The 15374-nt window shown below is 41.2% G+C and overlaps 1 protein-coding gene across 1 annotated transcript in view; it reads left to right on the top strand.

The window, feature by feature from the left end:
• The window catches only part of SPIDR (scaffold protein involved in DNA repair), a gene marked incomplete at both ends in the record, with an annotated part of 537674 nt that overhangs the window by 30975 nt on the left and 491325 nt on the right, over positions 1 to 15374 (top strand). The window contains one exon of the mRNA XM_084230569.1: positions 13476 to 13636. Coding sequence (XP_084086695.1) covers positions 13476 to 13636 — 161 coding nt within the window. The remainder of the gene's footprint in view (positions 1 to 13475; positions 13637 to 15374) is intronic.

The raw sequence follows: 15374 nt of genomic DNA, 5'->3' as shown, positions 1-15374 counted from the left end.
TTTTTGTATTTTTCATTCTCCTTGCTGTTTATTTCTTAGTTTGTTGTCTGTGTTGGGCGACTGTGCCGCTGGTCGTGGTGGGCATCTCTTTAGTGTATTCCTTCTGGGATGTTGGGAACTGGTCGCCAGACTGAGTCCAGCACTGTTATGCCAGATTCTACAAGTTTAGTGATGCTGTGGATATGTTGATAGGCGCTGTGCCTGAAGATCCCCTCCCTCTGTATTTACTCAGTTCCAGAAGGGGATTGTGAGGTGTCTGGCTTCTAACCACCTCAAGGGCAGGCCTGCTCTTTCCTGGGACCCATAGTTCACCTTGATGGTGGAACCTCCACCCCCACACACTACTCAGCTCCAGAATGGGATCGCACTTTGATACACTTTGATGGAGGAGCCCTGTCTCTCTCTACTTAGTTTCAGAATGGGGGTGCCAAGCCTGTAGCAGCCTTGCTCCCAAATGGCTTTATTGCTTACCTTTGTTTGCAGAGCCCTCCCTTTTTCCTCTCAGTCCAGAGTGGGTTGTGGAGTTTCTGCCTTCCAATAATGCACAGGGTCCACACTTTCTATGCGCACAGTTCCCATTTCTGGCGGCCCCTCCCTGTCTTTACTCAGTTCCAAAATGAGGGCGCGGGGCCTGCAATAGCCTTGATCAGTGTGTCCTTTTCCTGTTTACCTTTGTTTTTGGAGCCCTCCCTCTCTCTTCTCAGTTCCAGAAGGGGATTGTGGGATCCTTGCTTCTGGCAATGGCACAGGGGCCACACTTTCTTCACCCTGATGATAGAGCCCTCCCTTTTTCTACTCAGTTTCAAAACGGGTTCAGGGCCTGCAGCAGCTTTGCTTGGCACATGTATTCCTGCTCATCTTTGTTTGTGGAGCCCTCCCTCTCTTTTCTCAGTTCCAGAAGTACCAGTGTGGTCCTTACTTTCTGACAATGGTGCAGGGGCCACGCTTTGCCAGTGCTCTCAGTTCACCTTGATGGTGGAGCCCTCCCTGGCTTTACTCAGTTCCAAAAAGAGGGTGCAGGGCCTGCAGCAACCTTGCTCTGCATATGCTTTCCTGCTCACCTTTGTTTGTGGAGCCCTCCCTCTCTTCAGTGCCAGAAGGAGATTGTGGGGTCCTTTCTTTCTTTCTTTTTTTTTTTTTTTTTTTTAAGAGATTTATTTATTTATTTATACAAGCACTGGGTACAGTCAGAATCGTGGGAGGGTGAGAGAATTCACCAGAGCCAGAGCAGGGAATAAACAGGCAGACTGACGAAACACATTGCTGCGGGGAGCAGCAGGCGCAGCAGGAGAGGTCTGTCGCACCATGTGGGACTCTCGCCTGTGGCAGTGGATCGAACCAGCCCTGCAGAGGCTGCAGGCAGGTTTGCAGCCCAGACCTCAACTGCTGCGCCACCAGGGGAGGCCTGGGTCCTTGCTTTCTGACGAGGCACAGGGACCTCATTTTCCCGGTGCCCATTGTTTCCCCTTAGGATTTTTATTGGGATTGCATTGAATCTGTAATTTCCTTTGGTAGGGTGGTCATTTTAACAATGTTGATTCTTCCAATCCATGAAAAAGGAGTATCTTTTCTTTGTGTTTTCTGGATTTTTTTTGTTAATAATGTCTTATAGTTTTCATTGTATTATAGGTACTACATTTCCTCTATTAGGTTTATTCCCAGGTATTTAATTTTTTGGGGGAGGTTATAAATGGAATTTTTTTAAATTTCTTCTTCTAGTTCATTGTTTGCCCATAGGATGGTAACTGAGTTTTGTGAGTCCATCTTGTAGTCTCCCACATTGTTGAACTGGTTTATTGTTTTAATTAATTAGGTTTTTGAGTTCTCATATCATCTGCAAATAATGGCAACCTCTTTCATCCCAATTTGGCTTATAGATTTTTTCTTACCTAGTTGCTCTAGCTAGAACATCTAATACTTTGTTGAACAGAAGTGGTGAGAGTGAACCTCCTTGTCTCATAAAAAGATCTTAGTGAAAGGCTTTTAGTTTTTCACCAGTGAGTATTAGCTGTGGGTTTGTCTTATCTGGTTTTCATTATTATTATTATTATTTTATCTTTTAAGCAAAACTTTAATTTTTTAAGATTTTTACGGCACTTAAAAATGCTGAGTGAGTATTCTCCTCACTCCTTGGCAACAGAAGTGAAAACATTTTGCATGGACACATTGGATCAGATGCATCATAGCTGGTTAATGATAGGTGTAATATTTACATTCTGAGTGCCCTGAGATTGGTCTTTGCTTCCTTTTTTTAAATTTAAATATTTTATATAATTCTTACATCTTTTTTCATCTTTGCACAACGTATGCATTTTCATTTTGGTTATATTCCCCATACAATTGAACCTCCCCTCTTATTTTGACTCTAGTCCTTCCTTTCCCTGCCCCTCCCTCAACACCCCTTCCCCATAGTGTGTCTGTGGTTTATAGTTGCTTGTTGATTTTGATTTTTACTTTGTATTGATTAATCTTTTTCCTGGTCTCTTACTTAGGTTTTCTAAATTCCTGCTATGAGTGAGACTATCCGGTATTTTTCTTTTTCTTTCTGACTTATTTTGCTGAGCATAATTCCTTCCAGCTCCATCCATGTTGCTGCAAACTGCATGTGTTTATCTTTTTTTTTTTTTTTTTTTTTTTTTTTTTTTTTTTTATTAATTAATTTATTTTTTCTTTTTATAGAGGCATGTTTTATTTATTTATTTGTTTGTTTGTTTGGTTTATACATGCACTGGGTACAGTCAGAAGCGCGGGAGGGTGAGAGAATTCACCAGAGCCAGAGCGGGGAGCAGAGCAGGCAGAAGGACCGAAGTACACTGCTGAGGGGAGCAGCGGGCGGCAGGAGAGGTCTGCGCGCCATGTGGGACCCTCCTCTGGTGGCCGGGGAGCAGCCGAGAATCGAACCGGCGCTGCAGAGGCTGCGGGCAGCTTCGCAACCCAGCGCTCAACCGCTGCGCCACCGGGGAGGCCCGTGTTTATCTTTTTTGATTGCTGAATAATATTCCATTGTGTATATGTACCACATCTTCTTGATCCAGTGATTTATTTTTGGGCATTTGGGTTGTTTCCAAAGCTTAGCTATTATAAATAATGCTGCTATAAACATAGGCCTGCAGGTGCCCTTTGGAATTACTGTTTCTGTGTCATTTGGGTAAATACCTCGGAGTGGAATTGCTGGATCATATGGAAGCTCTATCTTTCGTAGTTCAAGAAATCTCCACACAGCTCTCCATAGTGGTTGGACCAGTTAACACTCCCACCAGCAGTGCAAGAGAGTTCCTTTTTCTCCACAACCTCGCCAACCTTTGTTGTTGCTAGTTTTTTAAATATGTACCATTCTCACTGATGTGAGGTGGTATCTCATTGTAGTTTTGATTTGCATTTCCCTGATTGCAAGTGATGTTGAACATTTTTTTCATATGCCTGTAGGCCATTTGCATTTCCTCTTCAGAGAAGTTTCTTTTTAGCTCTTCTGCCCGTTTTTTTGGACTGGATTATTTTCTTTGTTTTTGTTGAGTCTTATCAGCATTTGTAGATTTTTGTGATCAGTCCTTTGTCATTAGTGTTGTATGCAAAAATGTTCTCCCAGTCAGTGGGGTTTCTCTTTGTTTTGGTTATTGTCTCTTTTGCTGTGCAGAAGCTCTTTAATTTGATGTAGTCCCAGCTATTTTTCTTTGCCTTCACTATCACTGCTTTGGGTGATGTGTCTGTAAAGATGTCTTTGAGGTGCATGTCACGTAGTGTTTTGCCTATATTTCCTTCTGTGTATTTTATGGTTTCAGGTCTTATGTCTGTTTCATTAATGCATTTTGAGTTCGTTTTTGTGCATGGTGTTAGGTAGTAGTCAAGCTTCATTCTTTTGCATGTAGCGACCCAGTTTTCCCAGCACCATTTATTGAACAAACTTTCTTTGCTCCAGTGCATATTCTTTGCTCCTTTGTCAAAGATTAGTTGACCATAAATCTGTGGGGTTATTTCTGGATTTTCTGTTCTATTCCATTGGTCTGTGTGTCTGTTCTGGTTCCAGTACAATGCAGTTTTGATGATTATGGCTTTGTAGTATAGTTGAAGTCTGGGAGTGTGATGCCTCCATTCCCTTCTTTTTTTTTTTTTCCAGAAGAGCTTTGGCTATTCGGGGTTTTAGATGATTTCATCAATAATTGTTCTATTTCTTTGAAGAATGTCATTGAAATTTTTATTAGAATAGCATTGAATCTGTATATTGCTTTTGGTAGGATGGCCATTTTGATAATGTTAATTTTTCCAATCCATGAGCAGGGGATGTCCTTCCATTTCATTGTGTCTTCTTCTATTTCTTTTAACAGTATTTTATAGTTTTCTTTGTAGAGGTCCTTTACCTCTTTTGTTAGATTTATTCCCAAGTATTTGATTTTTTTTATATCGATAATAAAAGGGATTTTTTTTTTTATTTCTTCTTCTTCAGATTGATTGTTTGTGTATAGGAAGGCTACTGACTTTTGCATGTTGATCTTGTATCCTGCCACTTTACTAAACTGATTGATTAGTTGAATTAGTTTTTCTGTGGAGTTTTGGGGTTCTCTATGTATATTATCATATCATCTGCAAATAGTGATAGTTTAACTTCTTCTTTTCTTATTTGGATTCCTTGGACGTCTTTCTCTTGTCTTATTGCTCTGGCTAGGACTTTCAGTATTATATTGAAAAGCAGTGGTGAGAGTGGATATCCTTGTCTTGTTCCAGATGTTAATGGATGCTTTCAGCTTTTCACCATTGAGAATGATACTGGCTGTTGGCTTGTCATATATGGCCTTTATGATGATGATTTATGTTCCTTGTATCCCAAGAATTTCAAGGGTTTTTATCATGAATGGGTGTTGTACTTTGTTGAATGCTTTCTTAGCATCTATTGATATTATCATATGGTTTTTATATTTCTTTTTGTTGATGTGTTGGATGACATTGATTGATTTTCAGATGTTGAACCATCCTTGTGTTCCTGGAATGAATCCTGCTTGGTTGTGGTGAATTATCTTATGGATACATTGTTGGATTCAGATAGCTAAAATTTTATTGAGGATTTTTGCATCAGTGTTCATTAGTGAGATTGACCTGTAGTTTTCTTTTTTTGTGTTGTCCTTGTTTGGTTTTGGTATTAGTGTAATGTTGGCTTCATAGAACGTGTTTGGTATTATCCCTTCCTTCTCAATTTTTGGAAGAGTTTGTGAACGATAGGCACTAATTTGTCTCTGAATGTTTGGTAGAAATCATTTGTAAATCCATCAGGTCCTGGGCTTTTGTTTTTGGGGAGGATTTTGATTACCATTTCAATTTCCCTGCTTGTAATTGGTCTGTTTAGGTGTTCTATTTCTACTTTATCTAGCTTTGGGTGATTGTAGAGTTGTAGGAATTTGTCCATCTCCTCTAGATTGTTGAACTTGTTTCCATATAACTGTTCATAGTAGTTTCTATTATTCTTTTGATTTCTGCTGTGTCCGTTGTGATTTCTCCTCTTTTATTTGTGATCCTGTTTATTTGTGGTTTCTCCTGTTTTTCCTTTGTGAGCCTGGCTACGGGTTTGTCTGTTTTATTTATTTTTTCAAAAAACCAAATTTTGGTTTCATTTATGTTTTGGTTGGTTTTTTTTAGTTTCGATTTCATTTATTTCGGCTTTGGTTTTTATTATTTCTTTTCTTCTACTGGTTTTAGGGGTTTTGTTGTTCTTTTTCTAGTTCTTTGAGCTTTGAGATTAGGTTGTTTCTTTGAGTTGTTTCTTGATGTGAGCCTCTATTGCTATATATTTTCCTCTTATTACTGCTTTTGCTGCATCCCATACATTTAGGAAATTGGTGTCCTCCTTGTTATTCAACTCAAAGAATTTTTTAATTTCTTCTTTGATCTCCTCATTAGTCCAGTGGCCATCCAGTAGTGTGGGTTTCAATCTTCATGAAGTAGGAGAGTTCCTTGCCTTCTTTTTATGGTGTATTTGTAGTTTGATGCCTTCATGGTCAGAGAAGATGGTTGATATGATTTTGATCTTGGTTTATTTGTTGATGTTTGTCTTGTGTCCCAGTGTGTAATCGATCCTGGAGAATGATCCGTGTGTGCTTGAGAAAAATGTGTACTCACATTTTTTGGGGTTTAGTGTTCTGTAGATGTCTGTTAAGCCCAAGCGCTCTAGATCCTTATTTAGAGCTTTATGTCTTTACTTATTTTTTGTCTCATTGATCTATCCATTGTTGATAGTGGTGTGTTGAAGTCTCCTATTACATATGTGTTTTCTCTGATGTCTGTTTTCAAAGATGATAATAGTTGTCTGATATATTTTGGTGCTCCTTCATTTGGTGAGTATATGTTAATGAGTGTTATTTCTTCTTGACGTATTGTCCCCTTGATCTTAATGTATGACCGATGGGGTCTCTTTTTACCTTTTTGAGTTTGAAATCTGTTTTGTCTGATATAAGTATAGCTGTTCCTGCTTTTTTTTTTTCGGTGCATTTGCTTGTAGGATTGTTTTCCATCCTTTAACTTTGAGTCTATTTTATCTTTTGTAGCTAAATGTGTTTCCTGGAGACAGCAAAAGGTTGGGTTTTGTTTCTTAATCCAGCCTGCAACTCTGTGTCTTTTTATTGAAGAGTTTAGTCCATTTACATTTAAAGTTAATATTGGTATTTAGCATCTGTATTTGCCATTGTGTTTGTCTTTCCTCTGGTTTTATTTATTTATTCTTTTAATAATTTTTTTTTTTTTTTGGCCTTCTTTCGTTGTCATTCATCCCTCTGTTGGTTCTGGCTTTAGGACTCCTTGTAGTATATTTTGGAGTGTGGGTTTAGTCGTAATGAAATTCCAGAGTTTCTGTTTGTCTGGGATGGTTCTTATTCTTTCTTCATAGAGGAAGGAAAGCTTTGTGGGATAGAGTATTCTCGGCTGGCATTTGTTGTCTTGGAGTCTGTTGACTATGTCCCTCTACTCTCTCCTTGCCCGCAGTGTTTCTTTGGAGAAGTCTGATGTCAGCCTGATTGGTTTTCCTTTGAATGTTATCTGTTTCTTCCCTCTTGTCCGCTGCATTATTTTTTCGTTTCTTGGATTCTTGGGAGCTTTACTATTATGTGTCTTGCTCTATTTTTCCTTTTTTCATGGGAGTTTTGTGTTCTTCTTGCTTCTTGTATGTCAATTTTCAGCACCTTCATATTTGTGAAGTTCTCTTCAATTATTTCCTTGAATATTTTCTCTGTTCCTATGTCTCTCTCCTCTCCTTCTGGGATTCCTATAATTCTTATATTTCCTTTTCTCATGGAGTCAGATAGTTCCCGAAGTCTTTCTTTGTTCTTTTTCCTTCGTACTTCTCTTTCCTTTTCTGTTTTGGTTCTTTTTATTTCTGTGTCTCTGAGAGTACTTATTTGTTCTTCCATTTCATCTATTCTGCTTTCATTGCTTTTCCCAGAGTTCCTTAGCACCTCCATTAATTCTTTGGTCTCCTGCATTTTTTTACTTCCCTCTTTAGGGACTCAATTTCATTCTTCTGATCATTGATTGTTTTTCCCTTATCATTGTTTCCCTGTATGATTTCTGTCAGTTTTTTAATCATGGCACTTTTACTCTTTCTGGAAGGCCCATAAGTTCTTCCAAGTCACTGTCATTGTACTCTGGTGGGTTGTTTTCTTTTTGTGTCGTGTCTTTCTCCTGAGGAGTTGCTAGGTTGCATGTAGTTTTTCTTCTCCCCGCTGCCTGTTTTCTAATTTGCCCTATGCGTGGGACACTGTGCCTCTCGTACTGGCCGGCATCTTTTTGGTGTGCTCTTTGTGGGGTTTTGAAAATGGCGGTCCAAATGAGTCAAATACTGGTATGCCAGAAGTCTAGTGAGGGAGTGCTACTTTGAGTATGTTGATGGTCGTTGTCACAGTTTATTTCCTCCTTCTGTGTTTAATTACAAAGGTGTGTCTTGAAGTCCCACAAACTTCCCTGGAGTTGGGGCAGCTGGATGGCACTCCAAGTTCCAAAAAAACTGGATCCCCGTCTGGGTTCCAACTTTCTGCCAGGCAGGACCAGGCTTGTGGGGGCCTTCAGCTCATCTCTTGACTGTGCAGGGAGATTTCTCTCTCTGGCTCCACAGGGAGTCTTCTGCCAATTTCAAGCAGTCTTTATGGAAGAAAGTTCCCTGTTCTAAAATGGCAATGGGGAGACACACTCCCCTGTGTGCCCGGTCTGCCCTGTCCGTGGGTACCCGCTCCCCCTCTGGGCTCGGACTGCTGGACAGAAGGGGCCTGGCGTGGGCAAACTTCCCAGCTCACCTCTGGCTCCACCGGGAGCCTTCTGCTGGTTTCAAGCAGTCTTTATGGAAGAAAGGTCCCTGTTCTAAAATGGTAATGTGGGGACGCACTCCCCTGCGCTCCCGGTCTGCCCAGGCTGTGGGTGCCTGCTTACCCTCTGGGCCAGACTGCTGGCCAGAATGGGCCTGGCATGGGCGAACTTCCTGCTCACCTCTGGTTCAGCCGGGAGCCTTTTGCTGGTTTCAAGCAGTCTTTATTGAAGAAAGGTCCCTGTTCTGGCTTTTATTATTTTAAGGTATGTTCCATTTATCCCTAATGGTTTTCATCATAAATGTATGCTGAATCTTATTAAATGCTTCCTCAGCATCCATTGATATGATCATATGGTTTTTATTTTCCTTTTGGTTGATGAGAATTACATTGTTTTTTTTTCAGCTGTTGAACCATACTTGTATTCCTGGTATAAATGCCATCTGGTTATGATGTATAGTCATATTGTAACAGGGTGGTCCCCAGGAAAGGGGGAGGTTCCAGGTTCTTTGCCCCACCCAAGGGAGGGTGGAGCTGAGCAGGGAGAGAAGAAGCTGCAGAGGAGACTGAGGAAGTAGGAAGCAAGATGGAGACCCAGGAGGAGACCTGGAGGAGGCACCTGGAATGGAGAGACATGTGAAGAAACTGTGCTTGTCTTTTAGTTGTGGACTGGGTGACACAGATGTGGGTGAGACCTGTGGGGAGGTGTCAATGGCAGCTTTTATCTTGATTTTGATTTTGCTCTTTTCCTTCTGGGCCTGTCTTGTTGTTTCTGACCCTTTTTTATGGGTCCCCACTGGAAGATGCTTTAGACTTGTGGCGGGCTTTGGGGCCTTGCTCTGGGCCAATCCCATTTGGATGGAGTTTTACCCACGAGGGGACGGGTAACTTTGGGTGCTTGATTTAGAAACTAGATTCTTTGCCTTTCCTGTATTGTTTCCTAATTGTATTAAAGTTCCTTCCTATTAAAGTCTCATGTTTTGTGTTGATGCGGCGGATGGCAGAACCCTATATAGAATAGGCAGGTTTGCGGGGTTTGGGCTGCCCCTCTCCCTGCCTTGCAACTGATTTTGGCACCCAATGTGGTTTCCAAGCTACACCCGTGGTTGACCAGCCCAAAGTAACTTTCCTTGCGTTGGTCACCATAAGCGCACTAGGTCTGCAGGGCAGGGAAAGGGACAGCCCAAACCCCGCAAACCTGCCTATTGCTTTCCCCAGAGTTCTTTAACTCCTCTACTAATCTTTTTATCTTCTGCGTTTCTTTTCTTTCCTTTCTTTTTTTTTTAAATTTTTTTTTATAGGGGCATGTTTTTATTTATTTATTTATTTATTTGTTTGTTTGCTTTGTTTATACATGCACTGGGTACAGTCAGAAGCGCGGGAGGGTGAGAGAATTCACCAGAGCCAGAGTGGGGAGCAGAGCAGGCAGAAGGACCGAAGTACACTGCTGAGAGGAGCAGCGGGCGGCAGGGGAGGTCTGCGCGCCATGTGGGACCCTCCTCTGGTGGCCGGGGAGCAGCCGGGGATCGAACCGGTGCCTCAGAGGCCGCGGGCAGTTTCCCAACCGAGCGCTCAACTGCTGCGCCACCGGGGAGGCCCTCTTTTCTTTCCTTTCTTAAGGTCTCAATTTCATTCTTCTGTTAAGTGATTGATTGTCTCAAATCATTTTTTCCCTTTTTGTTTTCTTTCTGCTTTTTAATCAGGATGATTATTAATTCTCTATCTGATAGGCCGAGAAGTTCTTCCATATCATCGTTGAGCTCTGGTGACTGTGTTTCTTTTTGTGGTATGTCCTCCTGCTTGCTTGCTCTGTTATTTATATTTTTCTTCTCCCTGTTGTTTGCTTTCTAATTAGTTGTGTGCATTGGGACATTGTGCCACTGGTGTTGGCAGGCATCTCTTTGGAGTGTTCCTTTAGGGGTGTTGGAAACTGTTCACCAGGCTGAGACCAGCACTCGTAGGCCAAAACTCCACCAGGGTGTTGATGCTGTGTTGCTGGGCTCTGTCTCTTAGAGTTCGCTCCCTCTGTATTTACTCAATTCCAACAGGGAATCAGCTAGTTGGTGATTTAGTTCTGTTCACGAGGTGGCGCCAGAGACCTGTACTTGATGACCTGTGCTTTTTCCCAGTGGTTCTCTGAGTAGGGCGGGGGGGGGGGGGGGTTTGCAGGGGAGCCCCTCAACACAGGGGCTCTTATTCAAGCCAGGTGCTGTGTCTGACCTGTGTTCACCAGGTGTTGTGCCCGCAGCTGTATGGATCCCATGCCCTGAAGTCTGCAACCCAGGTCTCAGTTCCAGGGCTTATCAGATCCAAAACACTGACTGTCACTCTGTGCAGTGCCCGCTGCTTTGGCTCGTCCCATGCCCCAGATCCTGTGCCTAGCTATCAGTTCCAGGATGGGGTCTCGCTCCACGCCTGATTTCCCTCCTTATCCCCATTTGTGTGGCCCACCCTCTCTCAGTGCCAGAGGATGTTTTTGTGATCCCTGGTTTCCAACTATAGGGTTTTGGTAATTTTTTTTCTGGTTGCTAGGTGGCGCCAGAGATCTTTCCTAGTGTCCTTTGGGAACTGTTTTCAAGCCCGTGGGTCCGGGAGAACAGAGTGGGAGTGGCGTGGAGAGCCTCAACGGCTTGGGGGTGCTGTGTCTTCCTTGTGCCCCACCGTTGTGGGGATCCCACACCCCGAATTTCGTGCTCCGGGTCTCAGTTCCCAAAGCCCTCAGGTCCAGGATACGGGCTGTAGCCCCGCTTAGTGTCTGCAGAAATGGTGCCTTTTGCACCCTGCTCCTGTGTCTGGGTGCCTGGTTTCTGATTACTCAGTGAGGGACATTCACCTCAATGAGGACCCCCCCCCCCCCCCCCCGTGTGTCTCCCTACAAACCTAGGTCGCAGGCGCAGGGACCTGGGCAGCCCTGATCCTTGTATGCTTTTCAAGCACGCTGCTTTTCCGCACAAGCTTACCGGCTAGCCTTGGGCTGTTTGTGGGTCTCCTGGGAGTCTTTAGTTTTCTTCAATGGCGCCAGGAGTGGTTTGCTCACCTCCGTGGCGAATCCTGCACGGTTCTCCACAGTTCCAGTTCACAGGGTGCAGTAGCTGAAATAGTTCCTTTCCACTCACATTCCCACTTGATGTACTTTGTTCTCTTTTGGGTCTTTTTGTTTTGTTTTTTTTTTCCCCTCCTTTCTGTTGGTCAGAGAGCGCCAACTTTGTGGGTGGGGGAGGGTTGCAGGGTTCTGAGCTTTCCTCCCTTCTAGTCCTCCTTTATGGCAACTTTCTTCTTTGGGCAATTTGCCAGAGTGGCCCATTTATCTTCCGTGTCCCAATTCTCGCAGGGACCTGCAGCTTTTCCTCCCTATTAACTTTTTTTTAATGGGAGGTCTTACTCTCAGTGTTTCCTCGCTGCCATGTTGATGACGTCTCAGTAAAGTATAAATTTTAAACAGTAAATTTCTTCTCTGTCCAAATGGAAAGGTCTTAATATTGGTTGTGATATAGTGTATGTGGGTGCATATATATGTATATACATTATATGTAACATATATTATGTATTACATATCTCATTCCATTGCAGTATGTTTCTGTGGGGTTTTCTACAGTAGGGACAATGTTTTTGTATTTTCTCCTGTATTTTTTTTGTATTGTGAATATCTAGATCCTTAGTAGGCACTGATTTTATTGAATAAATGAGTAGTGAATAAATAAATGCTACAGAAATGGCTAGTACTGGTAGTGGTTGCAGAAACTCTGAGGGCACTTGTGCTTCTTACTTTCCATGACTTCCTGCACTGATGGTTCAGCAACCTGTAGAATGTCTTATGCCCTCCCTTACCTGACTTCCATGAATAAATATAATTTCAGGCAAGGAAAATGCTATTGTGTGTTTGTCTCTTTCCCATGGTCTAACCTCCAGTTTTTTTGTATTCATTATTGTGGTTGTTTATCGCATCTCTGGAACAACAATGCTAGATTAAAAAAGACTGGTTTGCTTACTTTATTCAACAGTTTCAACTTGAGCTAAATTTTTAAAATTTTAATTCCCTTCAGGTATTAGAGGTTATAAATTTTATTTTTAACATTGCTTCTAACTGAACCTGGTTGTTGCTATCAAACTTAGAAAATAGGGTCAGCATATCTTACTAGACCTCCAAATTGCTGAAGTGCTATTAGGCAGGTCTTATGCTTTTTGTTCTGTTGCAAAAGTTTGTTATATGCCATTACCTCAGAGCTTAATTTATCTTTAATAATTACTTTCATTTCTCTAGGCATAGCAAGTTAGAGTCAGTGTATTTGTTATTCAATATATGAAAATAATTTAATTTTCAAGTTAATATTTTGTAAAAGCAGCGTCTAGATAATAGTGATTATCAAAAAATCAAAACCTAAATTGCTTTAGCTGTTTCCTCACTGATGCAAGAAATCTATTTAAAAAATGGCTGAAAATCAGGGCCTCCTGGTGGCTCAAGGGGTTAAGATGCAACCTATGAAGCTGTCCACAGCCTCTGCAGCACGAGTTCAATACCCGCCGGCCAGGGAGCAACCCACATGGCACAGCAGACCTCTCCTGACTCGCCTTCTGCTCCCCTCAGCAGTGTATTTCAGTCAGTGTGCCTGTTCTGTTCCCAGCTCTGTCTCTGGTGAATCCTTTCAACTTCCCCCCCACCCCCAACTTCTGGCCTGTACCCTGGCACTTGTATGCATAAATAAATAAATCGTAAAAAAATAAAAAATGGGTGAAAATCTTTGAAAAAAAATTTTTATTAATAAGGGACTGGTTAAATAAATCTTGCCCAGCTATACAGTGGAATATTAATTTGCAAAAAAGAGTGAGGATGTTTCCTATTTAATTATGTGGATAAACCTCTCATATAAGTAAAATAAAATTAAAAAAACTATCAAAAAGAAGGCAAGAAGTACAGTATATTTTATTTCCCTGAACATGCTAGAAAAACTCTAAGACATAAAAATAACTGGTTAAAAAATAGTTACCTGACTATTAATGTAGAGGCGAGAGTTGGAAAAAATGAGATTGCTAGCAATTACAGTAGAAATATACTTTTTCTTTCTTTTAATTTATTTTTGAATAGGTATTGAAAAATAATTCACATGAATTTACATGTGAATAAAAATGGATTTTAAAACATTAAGGAGATATATATATATATATATAATTATGTTTAAAATTGTGTTGTCCTTTTTTTAGATGAACTGCAGTTTATTGACTGGGAGATTGACAGTGATAAAGAAGATGCTAGTGAATGTTACACATTTGCAGACAGTGAAAGTGTGGAAATTTCAGATTGTGCTTCTTGTGCAAGCAGTCAGTCTTTGGCAAGTGAGGAGAAGCTGTCCGAAATTCATAAGGTAAAAATGCATTGTTAAAAGTTTTCCTTTAGTTTATGATATTTGTTATATCACCTTTTGATGATTTGTTCCTAAGTCCTTAAGCAGGGATAGTCACTTTTGACTCTTACCTCCTTTTTAAAAAATAACATGCTTTTAATGTATTTCTAAACATGAATAAGTTTTTCTCCTCACCCACTTTCCACTTCCTTGTATATATTGAATTTTTCCAATCCTTTTGCTCTCCCAACAAATCTATCATGGTTTGGTTAGTTTAGAATTCAGCCTTAAGTAATTGAATAAGAAATTTTCATAACCAAAGCAAATGTTAATTATGACTATTTTTCCTCCATAACATTGTTTGCCTTGGAGTTATACTGAGTTCTTGTTTGTCTGTTTTCACTCATTACTAATAAAACTCTAATTTCTCACCATAAATTAGTGCCCTTGTTAAGATTTTAGACATACTAGACATTTTGTTTCGTTTCATTTTCTTAGAGAATTCTTTCCCACAACCAACCACCTAGCCTCTCCAGTTTGAATTCCACATCTTCTCTACTTTGTGGGTGATGCTATTCTTAGGTCTCCCTTTATCATCTTTCTGGAAATTCTCTTCATCTCCCTCCTGTGTGAAACTTCTTTATCCTGCATTACATGTCTACCCTCTTGTTTTGATTTAGCACATCTTCCAGGAGTTTCCAAGAAAGGAATATGGGAGATAGTTTTTTGGAACTTGACATTTCAGAAGTTATATTTATTATACTTTGATATGTGATTGAAAATTCATATGAAATTTTTGCTTGGAAATGATTTTCCTCCAGAATTTTGAAGAAATTACTTCATGATTTTCAGTCTGCAAAGTTGTGAAGAAGACTGAAGTTTTTCTCCTTCTTGATCTTTTGGGATTTTCTCTTTATCACTTATTTTAAGCAACTTGATTGTGGTATACCTAGATATGGTTAGAGTTTGTCAAGCTTCTTGGAACTGTGTTTTGTCTGGGGTCCCCAAGCTAACCCCAAGGTTTAGTAATCTGCTAGGAAGACTAAAAACTTAGCATATATTCATCTTTCTGGCTATGAATTGTTACTATGAAAAGATACAGAGCAAAATCAGTAATCTTCTAAGTCCTTTGACACTGGTGTCACACAGGATGAGCTTAATTGTCCCAGCAATGAGTTTTGACATGTGTAAATGTTGTAGGACAGGGAGCATTGGGTGCCAAATCTGTTATAGGACAGGGAGAGGGGCAGCCCAAACACCGCAAACCTGCCTATTCTAAATGGGTTCTGCCATCCGCCGCATCAACACAAAACATATGAGACTTTAATGGGAAGGAACTTTAATACAATTAGGAAACAATACAGGAAAGGCAAAGAATCTAGTTTCTAAATCAAGCATCCAAAGTTGCCCGTCCCCTTGTGGGTAAAAGTCCATCCATTAGGGATCGGCCCAGAACAAGGCCCCAAAGCCTGCCACAAGTCTAAAGCATCTTCCAGTGGGGACCCACAGAAAAGGGTCAGAAACAACCAGACAAGCCCGGAAGGAAAAGAGCAAAATCAACATCAAGATAAAAGCTGCCATTGTCACCTCTCCACGGGTCTCACCCACATCTGTGTCACCCAGTCCACGACCAAAAGACAAGCGCAGTTTCTTCACATGTCTCTAAGCTCCATGCGCCTCCTCCAGGTCTCCTTCTGGCTCCATCCTGCTTCCTTCCTCAGTCTCTTCTGCAGCTTCTCCTCTCCCTGCTCAGCTCCAC

Source organism: Talpa europaea (genome assembly GCF_964194135.1).
Source record: "Talpa europaea genome assembly, chromosome: 3".
In the NCBI taxonomy this organism is placed as follows: domain Eukaryota; kingdom Metazoa; phylum Chordata; class Mammalia; order Eulipotyphla; family Talpidae; genus Talpa; species Talpa europaea.
This window is presented reverse-complemented; position numbering and strand designations above follow the sequence as displayed.